Here is an 11677-nt window from a genome sequence, read left to right as displayed (position 1 = left end):
TGACAGGTGGCATCACCCTGGCACAGCTTGCTGGAGTAACCTATTTATTATCACACACTCTCCTTTCAGAGCCCCCACCGCTGCCAGCATCAGATATGAGACAGCTGCTAGCATCAGATATGAAAACCAGGGACTTTTTGGAAAACTCACAACAGGTAGAGCTATTTGTATTGTCTGCATTGTAGGCCAATTGCTATTTTTCCAGGCTTGATTATTATTATTTATTATTACTATCTTTTATTTATATAACGCCAACAATTTACGCAGCGCTTAATACAATACATACATTCAAGGGGTGTGACAAGATGAGAATTGACAGACTAAGGCAAACCGATACATTAGGTGGAGAGAGCCCGGCTCGCAAGCTTACAATCTTGAGGGAATGAGGTGACAAACATAAGGCACATAGAAAGGGTGAGAGGTAGTGAGGTGGTTGTATCAGTGACAGGGAAGTTCTAGCAGCGAAGATGGTGCGGCTTGTCTGAAGAAGTGGGTTTTGAGATGTTTCTTGAATGCTGGGAGGGAGGGTGAATGCTGAAGGTTCCTTGGGAGTAGATTCCAGAGATATGGGGCAGCTCGAGTGAAATCTTGTAGATGGGATCTATACAATGTGCAGAGCAAACACTACCTGAGCACCGCCCTGCCCCAGCAGGAGCAGGAGGAGGAGGTGGTGGAGTCACTTCTAACTACTCCCTTTTGTTTTGGGTCCTCTGCATACCCATCACAGCAGAATAGGAGTAAAGGTGTGAATCCTGCCACCTAAAGAAACCATCAGTGCCTGTTGCTATAAAAGCTCTGTATATTTCCAGATCAGCTAACAAGCAGAGAAGGTGGAAATGTTAGTGTGCCTGAAGGTTTCTGTTTAAGTGCTTTTGGGGGGTTTCTACAGGGGAGATGGACGAGGAGCGGCCCCGATCCAACACTGTGACCACCACAACCAGTTCGTACAGTGAGAACTTCTCCAGCAGTGCCAGCTTCTCCTATGACAGAAACTTCATCTGGACAGCACCAGGACTCTTCCTGCTGGCAGAAATCGTGAGTATTGGGGACTTAGCTGCTGCTGATACTAAGCCTGATACATATACATGATATGATATACATCATTAGTGGGACAGAGCTTTAAATATCACACAATCACCATGGATACCAATGTAATCATCTCCAAATTGCCCCATAATTAGCCATTGCAATGTATATGTTTGTCTCCTACATGTGATTTAAATGCTGCTGTATGCCCTATGAGATCTATGTGACTGTGATTCCACAACACATCAGAATGAGGAAACTGCAGAACTTCAACTCCCAGGACACTTGGCCATTATTGGGTTGCCGCTTTCAGTATCCCTAGTTATGTGGTGTTGTAGCTGTTGCTTAATCACAGCTCCTGGAATCGGCCTTTGTATATCTCACTTGTCTGTTATACATACGTTTGGCTCCCATTACCATCAGCCACGCGACTCCTTAAAGTGGCAGGCACTGCTGTATGTAGTAGTTGCTGGACAAACAGCTGTTAACTTATTTTTCCCCTGGTTGTTGTGATTACTTTACTATTCTGGTTTAACCCATTACGGTTGGCAAACTGTTGGCATTTTCTGGGGTTTCCTAGCATTATGGCAGTTAGCGTGTTAATAAAAAGTGATTGTGCCTGGTCTCTTCTGAAACACAGAACTCAGTGACCTATAGACCAACAATATATCATAATGTAATACTTTCTTTTACAAGAAGTCTATTTGTGAGGGGGTCAAACTATTCCTATGCCAGGACCTCTTACAATCGTTCCAGTATTGATAATTTTAACCCCTTCATGACAAAGCCCGTACATGTACAGGCTCACAATGCATTGTTTTTAATGGGTTTAAGGACAACCAGTGGCGTCGGCAGGGGGGGTGAGGGGGCCATGCACCCCTACATCATGCTGTGCCCCCTCCCAATTGAAACGCTGTTTTTTGTTGTTTGCAGCCCAGAGGAAGCGCTAGACGCGGAGGAGAGAGAGAGAGGGGCGCCAAGAGGTTCAGCAACCGCTCAACGCCCCTCGCTCTCCTCCGCAAGGCGTCTGTCTTCAGCGTCTTCATCGCGGTTCTGCCGTTTCATGCTGAGCGTTTCATTCCAGCGCTCAGCAGTGCGCACCAAGACAAAGACACTGAAGACAGAAGCCTCGCGCTCCCACCACAGGATGTCTGAAGGTAAGTGAACTAATTGATTTTTGGAAAGGCAAAGATGGCACGGGCAGGGTGTTTATGGGATAAAAGGTGGCACAGGTAGCATGCTGTTTGGGGACAAAGGCTGGTGCTGTTTGGGGACAAAGATGTCATATGCTGTGCTGTTTGGGGACAAAGATTGCAAATCCTATGTGTGTTATCTGCGTGCTGGTCAGGTTCTATGTGTTGATCTATATCTGCTATGCTATGTTTCCATACATTATTTATATATACCTGCAAATAGAGTTTTTATGCCTTATTCAGTTGATCTATACATGCATGTGCTGTTGACATGTGTTTATTTGATCTATACCTGAACTGCAGGGATTAAGTAAAGGAGAGGTATGCAGGGCCGGCCCTACAATGGAGCCGACTGGGGCAATTGCCCCAGGCGGCACTTCAGAAGGGGCGGGTTTTCTGTTTTTTTTGAAGCGGAGGAGAGAGAGAGGGGCACCGAGTGGTTTTCGCTTACCCGCTCGGCGCCCCTCTCTCTCTCCTCTGCGGCGAGTTTCCCTGTTCGGTCTTGGTGCCGGCTTGTAATGCAGAGCGCCGGAAGTGACGTGAATTTCCGGCGCTCAGCATTACAAGCCGGCACCGTGGCAGCACAGGGAGACTCGCCGCAGGACCGTTTAAGGGTAAGTACCGGTGGGGGGGGGGTAGATAATGCCGCCCCCCCCCCCGGCGTCGGCGGGGGGCGGCATTTTAAACTTCGCCCCAGGCGGCGTTAAGTCTTCGGCCGGCCCTGGAGGTATGGCTTAGTGAATGAGGGACAAAGGGTATGAGTATTGCGGAGAGGACCTCTCAATGTCACAGTAGGGTCAGGAGGAGGGAAGACTGCAGTCAGTGCTTGCATGCTAGGGTGAGTGGAGCAGGGCCCAAAGAAATGCCTTCCTGGGGTCAAGTTTTTTTCCAGTATTAAATATATTGGCGACAGGGTCTAATATATATATTTATATATATTGGCGGCAGCAGAGGCAAATATATAGATATATATCGGCAGCAGGGTCTAATATTAAAGAATGAAAAACAACTGCCAGTTCAGCTGTTAATTTGAAATCATATTTCAATCATAGTCTTTACTTCAAAGAGATAAGTACAGATTATGTAGTCTAACACATATCTAACGCATATATATTATAGTGTATATGTAGCGTTTTATAATTGCCCCCCCCCCCAAATATGAAAGCTGGAGACGCCACTGAGGATAACCCATTGTCCTTAAGGGGTTAAACTGTCTTGTCTGTACCATCTTAGTCCCCAAACAGCTTGCCTGAGCTATTTTAGCCCCCAAACAGCTTGCATGTGCCATATTAGAACCACAGGCATGCAGCTTATTAGGCCAAGGGCAGCATTGGACCTAAATACATCACTTGGTCATTAGGGTTACCATCTTTTATGGATAGAATTGCAGCCTGTTTATATCTTGGATGAGACTGTCCTAAAATATTTTTTTTTACTATACTACCAACACAATACTGGCTAGACAGCAACCATACTGGAAATGTAAAATCAAAAGGATTTATAAATACTGTAGTCTAAAATGTGTATTTTTTATTTTTTTTTACATTATTCTTTTTTTTTTTTTCCGTTACTTTTTAAATACATGGCCCAGAGGACACACTGCTGTGTAATGTGATGTAAATGATCTTTTGTTAAATTATTTACTAGATTATTCAAACATTGGTTCGCTTATTCATTTTCATCTTGCAGTATATGGCACATTTTTCTTAACACATTTTTCCAAGCATGGATAAATTATAGAGCCAGCCAATGTGCAAATAGCCAATGCATTATTTAATCATTCATTATGTCTTCTGCTCTTGTTTTTGTTCCTGGCTAATTACCTTGACAATTTTATCATAGATATATATAAAAACTGTTCATTTTTTATGATTAGTATACAAGTCATTTTACAGTTGGCTTAGATTAAGAATTGTTTAATTTGTAAAGAATTTTAGGAAAGGTTGACCATAAAGAATAATCTATACCTTCTAAGTGTTTTTTTTTTTCCTGGTGCTCAAGATGTTGTGTTGTGTATGTTTAAAAAAGCATAAATGTGCTGTTTTATAATGCTTTAAATTGAAATGTTATAAATTAGAAGATACCACCCTTTATTCTTATTCTAAATGACACATACATAATTAAATTAAATATGACCCAAAGGCATTCAACTGTCCATTTTGAAGGCTACAGTTGGCCCAGACACTTGTGACGCAAATAACTTTCATTTTCTGTTGCTTCCTAGGGTTCTGCATAGAATGTTTACTAGAAAGTCTTTCAGGTCTATTGCCTTTGCTTGATGTGGACAGCCACATCTTTATTTCACAACAACAGAAGGGAAATATCATATCATGATTACCTTTTGGAGACCATCTTTAGAAGTTGGTAAATCCTTGGAAATCATGTACTTGTAGATGATAATGTGAACTTGTTAGATAGTTTAAGGATGGCACCTAATCAAAGAGATCAGCTGATTTGAAACAAACAATTGTGATCTAAAAGAAATGCTAGCGCTATCTTGTGGCAAATAAGCCAGAGATAGTTAAACATGGGCATAAAGCTGCAATTAAACTATATTGTCTGTAAATCTCTGACAGCCCTTCCTGTGTTTTGACTGTAAAGGCTTTCAGATTTTAGCATCTGTCCATTAGTACCAAATTCTGGCCCATCAGTCAACTTGTTCTTAAAAAAACAGTCCCCAAAATTGTATTTTTATCTTAATATATGTTGAAGTAAATGTTTTTGCAATGACATTCTTTGTTCCCCATTTAAATTGTTACCTGGTTGCCTCTCCTGAAACCCAGAAGCAATAACATGTGAACATATTGAACATGCTCAGTATCCCTCCAATTGAAGTAGCCAATCAAATGTATACTATTAAAACACTGGCATTTAGAAAACATGCATGTGATTAGCTACTACTGCTAGCCTGGACATTCTACTGAGCATGTGCCAGAAGCATATCAAGGTATGCTCCCTGATTTTAGTAGGAGCAGCTGGGGGAGGTGCCAAATTGACTCTAATATTAATTTATCAAGAAAATAAGGCTACCTGAGCCCAAAATCAATCCTAAAATAAGAAATCGAAAGAAGAGCCTCAGGAAATCAGGAATTCTGTTAGATTTTTTCCTTAATATGCTTAAGAACACAGATAAGGATTCTTAAATTATCTTGTGACTTATTCTTTTATGGAAGTATTTTTTAGAACTTTAATATTTCAGACAGATATGTGATTATATGACTATTAAGGGACCTTCGCAGAGAACAGAGAACTAGGCTCAGTTGAGAAATATCACCCACAAAGGCTATTGATTTGCCTTTAAAAACATTGCAGGGAAGTATCTTCCATTTATATGGAAGTATTTTATAACCTGCTGTTTTAGGATTAGTATTTGATCAATAGTGGCCTTTTTTGTATTCTTTTAGTTGTATGTGATTTAACTGCATTTAACTTGATGCTAAAATGTGTAAAGCTCTGTGAAACTGGGTAGTAGTAGCTGTATTAATAGTAATAATAATAATAATATTGAAGTGCCATTATGCCTAGATGCTGGCTTTACATCATGAGAGTTATAGTTTAACATCAACTGATAACTATCAAGTTGTAGGAATATTTCTGTAAGGTTGTTTCATGCTAGTTTTGAGGAATTTTTCAAGTAGCATTGATTTTTGAATGTAATTTGTCATTGATTAAAGATTATAAAATGGAATGAATAAAATAGAGGAAATAATTTGCAATTACATTTGGAAACCCATGATGATAATAGTACCGACAATGTGGCTGCAAGTATTCATCGTGATTTTCCAGTAATTAAGTATTTGATTTTGAGCTTAAAATGTTTCCAAAGAGCCATACTAACACCAGAGTGAGGGGGTGGCCCAGCAGGCAATTTCTTGTGAAGCCATTACACAATACTAGATAAAACAGCATTGTTGTGCTCAACCTTTTAGATTGCATGGGTTATTAAAAAATAAAACGGCAAGTGGTTCTTTTGAATATATTGTTAATGTTTGATCATTTAATAGAAGCAGCAATAAACAATAATGTCACCGATGCTTATAGGAAATGTACAGTGCTGTCATAAAGTATTTGTATTTTTAAATGTTTTAGATCATCCAAATCATTTTAACCCTTTCAGCCCCCTATAGACATAATGGTGCATCCTAAAAAAGGACATCCTGGAATGTTCGGACTTTCTTGCAGTGCTACACAGAGGATCAGACTGTCTTTTGACAGCCTGGACCCCCACCTCTCAGCAGAAGCCAGGATTGCTAGCTTCCTACTGACCAATCATTCGTAATGGCGCCCAGCACGAGCACTGGTACACTGGTACATCATGAATGCCTGACCACACGATCGGTTATTCCTTCCTGAGATGCACTGCTGACATCAACCGGAAGGCCACAGGAGGACAGGATATCCCCTGCAGGGTCTGAGTAGATCAGCAGTGCAAGTCAAAGGTGACCAGTGTAGGGGGGATCGCAGGGAATAGAGTGAGACACATTTCTCCATCTTCCCACAAAGGGAAAAAGTCCTTACGTCCCATTGCCCTAGTAAAAACTATGACCCTCCACCCCTGTTTACTACCCCTAAACCCATAAGCCAACACTATTAAAAATACTACCCTAAAGGGTACTAAAGGTTAATTTATCAAAGAAATTCTAAGAAAATTGCAAGATAAATTGATCTTTTTTTTTAAAGTTTTTTTTTCACACAGTTTTTTTTTTGTGGTTTCAAATAAAGCCATATTTGTTCTAAAAAAAATTAAATATATATATATATATATATATATATATATATAATTAGTGTGGGTATATTAAACACAGGAAAAGTGGAATCCCACATATGGAAAAAAAATGCAAAAAGCGTATGAGGTTTATGGTAGTAAAAAAAAAACTTACACTGAAGGAGTTAATATAAAACATAGACACCATGAGTAAACACAAAATTAGTTTAGGGTAAAGAGTTCATCAAAATCTATAGCACCCAAGTAATTTCCCCCCTAAACCTGATAACTGGTTGTGCCACCCTTGGCGGTAACAGCTGCAATCGAATATTTGAGGAAACTGGCAATGAGCCTTTTACATAACTGTGGAGGAATTTTGGCCCAGTCTTCTTGGCAGACTTGTTTTCGTTCAGACAGATTTTGGTGGGTTTTCAAGAATGAACTGGCTTTTTAAGGTCACGCCACCGCATCTCAATCTGTTGATTGACCTTCATTTTGTTTCTTTTGAGCCATTCAGAGGTAGCTTGTGTGCGTCGGATCATTGTCCTGCAGTTGTTCTTGAGCTTTAGGTCAAAAACTGAAGACTGGACATTCCCCTTCATGATTTTCAGGTAGAGAGTGTAATTTATTGTTCTATCATTTATGGTTCTGAAGCAGCAAAGCAGCTCTACTTTTAACTCATCTGTCCACAGAATATTATTCCAAAAATCTTGGGGGTCATCAAGATGTTTTTTGGCAAATGTGAGATGATCCTTTGTGTACATTTTGGTCAGCAGTGGTTTTCTCCTTGCGACTCCCCCATGGATGCCATTTTTCTACAGTCTTTTTCTTATTGTGGGAATCATGAACACTGACCTTACTGGAGACAAATGAGGCCTGCAATTCTTTACATGTTAGTCTGTGTTCTTATGTGACCTCCCGGATAAGTCGTTGATGCACTCTTGGAGGCATTTCAGTAGGCTGGCCATTCCTGGCAAGATTCACCACAGTTCCAGGTTTACTCCAATTGTATATAATGGTTCTCACCCTGGTTCACTGTAGTCCCCGAGCCTTAGAAGTGGCTTTGTAACCTTTACCAGAATGATAGTTGTGAATGACTTTGTTTCTCATCTGTTCTTGAATTTCTTTAGATCACAGCATAATGTGCTGGGTTTTTTTAGACATTTTAGCCTATTTCACTTTTGCAGGATGTAGGTTCTACTTATTAGATGTGTAGATTCCACTGGGCTGGCACTAATCATGTCAGGATTTGTCTAGTTAAATTGAACCGAATTATCAATGAACTATGGTTGATTTAGAAACTCAGGGGGCAATTACTTTTTCACATAGGACCATGTAGGTTTGGATACCTTTTTTCCCTTCTGTACACAGAATCATCATTTAAAAACTGCATTTTGTGTTTTCTCTGGTTATGTTTGTCTAAAATTAGGTTGATGGTCTGAAACATTTAAATGTGACAAATATGCAAAATAGAAGACATTGGGAAGGGGTAAATACTTTTTCATGGTACTGTGATCAGTATTAAATATCACTGGGCTCTTAGGCAACTGCTTTGTTTTCATGCAGACTTTTGAAGTTTTTAACTTGCAGTTCCACATACAGCCACCAGGGATTCTAGAGTGATGACCATAAGGCAGCATTTTTTAATATTGTCCGAAGCCTGGCATGTTTTTATTTTCTATATCTCACATTAAGTAATATTTTGAAATAGACTGGATAGTGAACAATGTTATGCTGGCTGTCTTAAAGTCCTTTAGGTTCCTTTATTGGTTTGGTTTCTCTCACTAGGCTGGATGGTGCCAGTGCTTTCTTGTTTGCTGCCAATTCTCATCATCTTGGCACACATACACCTCCTCGCTTTTTAGCGCTTTTGTATCCTTCCTTCCAACTCGTGTCCTGTTCCTGAATGCTCAAGAAATTGAATAAGCACCAGAAATCAGTATTAGGCCAGTACATTGTTAATGTTTTTCAGCTTTAAAAGGTACCACCTACGTATTAACTGTTGACAATTACATTTTTTTATTTCTTTGGTGTTTAAAAATGCTTTTCTTTATGAAATCTTTAAACGGAAGGTCAGTAGTTCTGGAAAAGTACATTTCAATATAGTAAGCAGGGAAAGAGATTTTTTTTTGAGAACAACCATGGTCTGTGTGCGCCCCCTAGTGCCATAATTTAAGTGCCGCATGCTAGTTACAAATGGCATTTAATCTTTTAAGTAACAGGAAATATAGAAATCTTGTTTGGTCCTTGGTTTTAATTTATGTTTACGATAGCCATATGCCTATCCCGTTACATTACATTTTATTTATGGAGGATCACTAGATCCTGTATCACTGTTACAATATACAAAATGGTCAATTTTAAATTAAACATTATATGGCATCCTTGTACAAAAGAAGAATAAGATGGTCAAAATCTGTTTGCATCCTCCTTGAGACCTATTGAGGCAGAGCCCCAGGACACAACATCATATCCCAGCGCTCCACTTCAATAGGTCCTGATATGGCCGGAATACCAAATTAGTTTAGATAAATTAATTGTTATGCTAAAAGCGGTGGTGGCGGCAGTTCCCCTTTAAACAAAGCTCGCAGCCTCTCTTCTTCCCGTGTACATCCAGATGCAGCCATATACTGAACGGTGGAAACACTCCGGTAGCTTGTACATCATTGTGACATTTACTTGTGGTGTTCATCCTTCCAACTAATTATTTTCTCGTTCTCTCCTGCAGATATTCGGTTTGTTGGTCTGGGCACTCATCGCTGGGTCTGAATATTTCCACTTCCCTGCGTTTGGCTGGGTGATGTTCGTAGCTGTATTTTCCTGGGTTCTCACAGTCTTCTTTTTATTAATCTATATTACGAGGGCTTACACAAAAATCACCAAGGTTCCTTGGACATTGGTAGTAAGTAAATCACAGTTTCTATACTTGTAAAATGTAAAAAACGCAATGTGAAAAAAATCTTCAGTTTATTGGCAGGATGTAATTATTAGTAATTTTCATGTTAAATATTCCTTTTGTAAATTCTACATACACGTCAAGTAGCATATAATCTGCTAGCATGGTTGATTTAATTAGATTTTAACTAGTCTTGGTTAACTTTTGTATTATTATTCTAAATGTTAGGTTATCTGCAAATGCAGATATAATTATATACAGTATATGATATGTGTATGTGCAAATAATAATGAATACTTAAATGTGTGTGTCTGTATATAAAACATTTATTTTTACCCTCTTAACAAAATCCTGAAGACACTGGGGTATCTGTAGTAACAAGAAATTGAATAGCCATTTAGGCCATTGTGTGATGGTGTTGATTTTGTTGTATTGTTTTAACTTATTTCTTTTGTATGTTTTGTGTTAATTAGGGGCTGTGTTTTAACGGAAGTGCCTTTGTTTTATACCTCGTCGCTGCTATAGTAGATGCAAGCTCAGTTTCAAAGGATATTCACCGTCGCCATAATTACAACAGCTGGACAGCATCAGCAGTAAGTACACTATTAAGCAGAACATCTTTCATTGAAACTCCTGAGGTTTAAAAAAATAAAAAAAAATAAAAAAAAAATAATATATATATATATATATATATATATATATATAATGATTAATCAATATAAAGGTTATTGAAGAGAACGTGAAAGTTTCAGTTTAAAATCTCACCATGGGAGACAACTAGGGCCCGTTATTTAGTTTTGGTTCTTTCTCATACACCGTTCCCATCAGCCAATCTTGTTAGAAGAACCCCATGCTTAAATAAAACTAAGGAACTAACATCTAAATGGGGTCATTCGAATTATTTCACAACTGGAAAGTCCCTTCATAGGTTGGTAATCTATTAACTAGTTAAAATGACCCATATGGGTTCCTTTAGGAGCCTTCAAGGTATGGCAACCATAGGTGACTAATTTAAGGGTGATGGGACATGGTGGCTGGATGGAATGCAGCATGTAGCCAGACTTGTTGTACGTAATCCATTTTTAAACTGTAGAATAGTGCTACCGTTCCATAAGCATGACCATGTTTCTCTTAAGGCCAAACTAACTTGACAATGTTCTAGAATGTCAAGGAAGGAGAAACTAAAGTAGACTTAGAGCCCTTTCTTCAATACCTAGAATATAGCCTTCCAAGACATAATCCTGACAATATTTTATAAGTGCTTTACCCAAAATGCTCATAAAAGTCCACCAGTTTGACCCAGGCTTTTAGAAATATCATCAGGATAGATGCAAATTCATCTTTCTGCCCAGTGTCATTTAGAGAGAAAACCGACTCTGTCTGTAACACAGTTCAATAGCACAACTATCCTATTTCAATGTTTTTTAATAAACAAGGCATTTAGTAATCTGTTTATTTTTTATTTCTTTTTTTACAGTTTTTTGCCTTCTTGGTTACGGGCTGCTATGCTGCAAGCACATATTTCAGTTTTCAAGCTTGGAGAACGAGAAGTTAATTCAATGTTGAAATCACAACTGTCTATATTTATATTGTAAAAGCCATATCATTTCACCTTTATAATATTTAGTGTTTTAGATTTACAGTATGGTTATTAATAAACATGGGATGGAACTCGAGTGCATAAATATTTTTAATGCCTGTTCCTAAAAACCGAAGTATATTTACAAGATGAATGTCTATTTTAATTTAACCACTCTATCGTGTAACATGAAAAATGTCTTAATTCTAAATATATATTGTGCCACAAAAAACTGTAATAAAAAAACTGGAAAAAATATATGCTGCCATTTTTTTCTA

At 38.7% G+C, this 11677-nt stretch overlaps 1 protein-coding gene across 1 annotated transcript; it reads left to right on the top strand.

Moving 5' to 3' along the window:
• The first annotated feature begins 894 nt into the window (after window positions 1-894).
• On the top strand, window positions 895-11375 carry LOC149300747 (MARVEL domain-containing protein 1-like). The gene is made up of 4 exons (XM_089484946.1): window positions 895-1035; window positions 9653-9826; window positions 10294-10413; window positions 11298-11375. The coding sequence occupies exons 1-4, from the start codon at window positions 895-897 to the stop codon at window positions 11373-11375; spliced, it is 513 nt and encodes a 170-aa protein (XP_089341072.1).
• Window positions 11376-11677: the final 302 nt, after the last annotated feature.

This window comes from Sceloporus occidentalis, unplaced genomic scaffold (assembly GCF_023333645.1).
Source record: "Sceloporus occidentalis isolate IW3139 unplaced genomic scaffold, rSceOcc1.0.p SCAF_23, whole genome shotgun sequence".
NCBI classification, from domain to species: Eukaryota; Metazoa; Chordata; class Lepidosauria; order Squamata; family Phrynosomatidae; genus Sceloporus; species Sceloporus occidentalis.
Note: the sequence above shows the minus strand (reverse complement) of the source record. Positions and strands in the feature narration are given on the sequence as shown.

Coding starts and splice junctions, on each gene's coding strand:
- LOC149300747 (XM_089484946.1), top strand. CDS start 895: ATGGACGAGGAGCGGCCCCGATCCAACACTGTGACCACCACAACCAGT. Junction 9,827..10,293: donor AGGTTCCTTGGACATTGGTA/GTAAGTAAATCA, acceptor TGTGTTAATTAG/GGGCTGTGTTTTAACGGAAG. Junction 10,414..11,297: donor ACAGCTGGACAGCATCAGCA/GTAAGTACACTA, acceptor CTTTTTTTACAG/TTTTTTGCCTTCTTGGTTAC.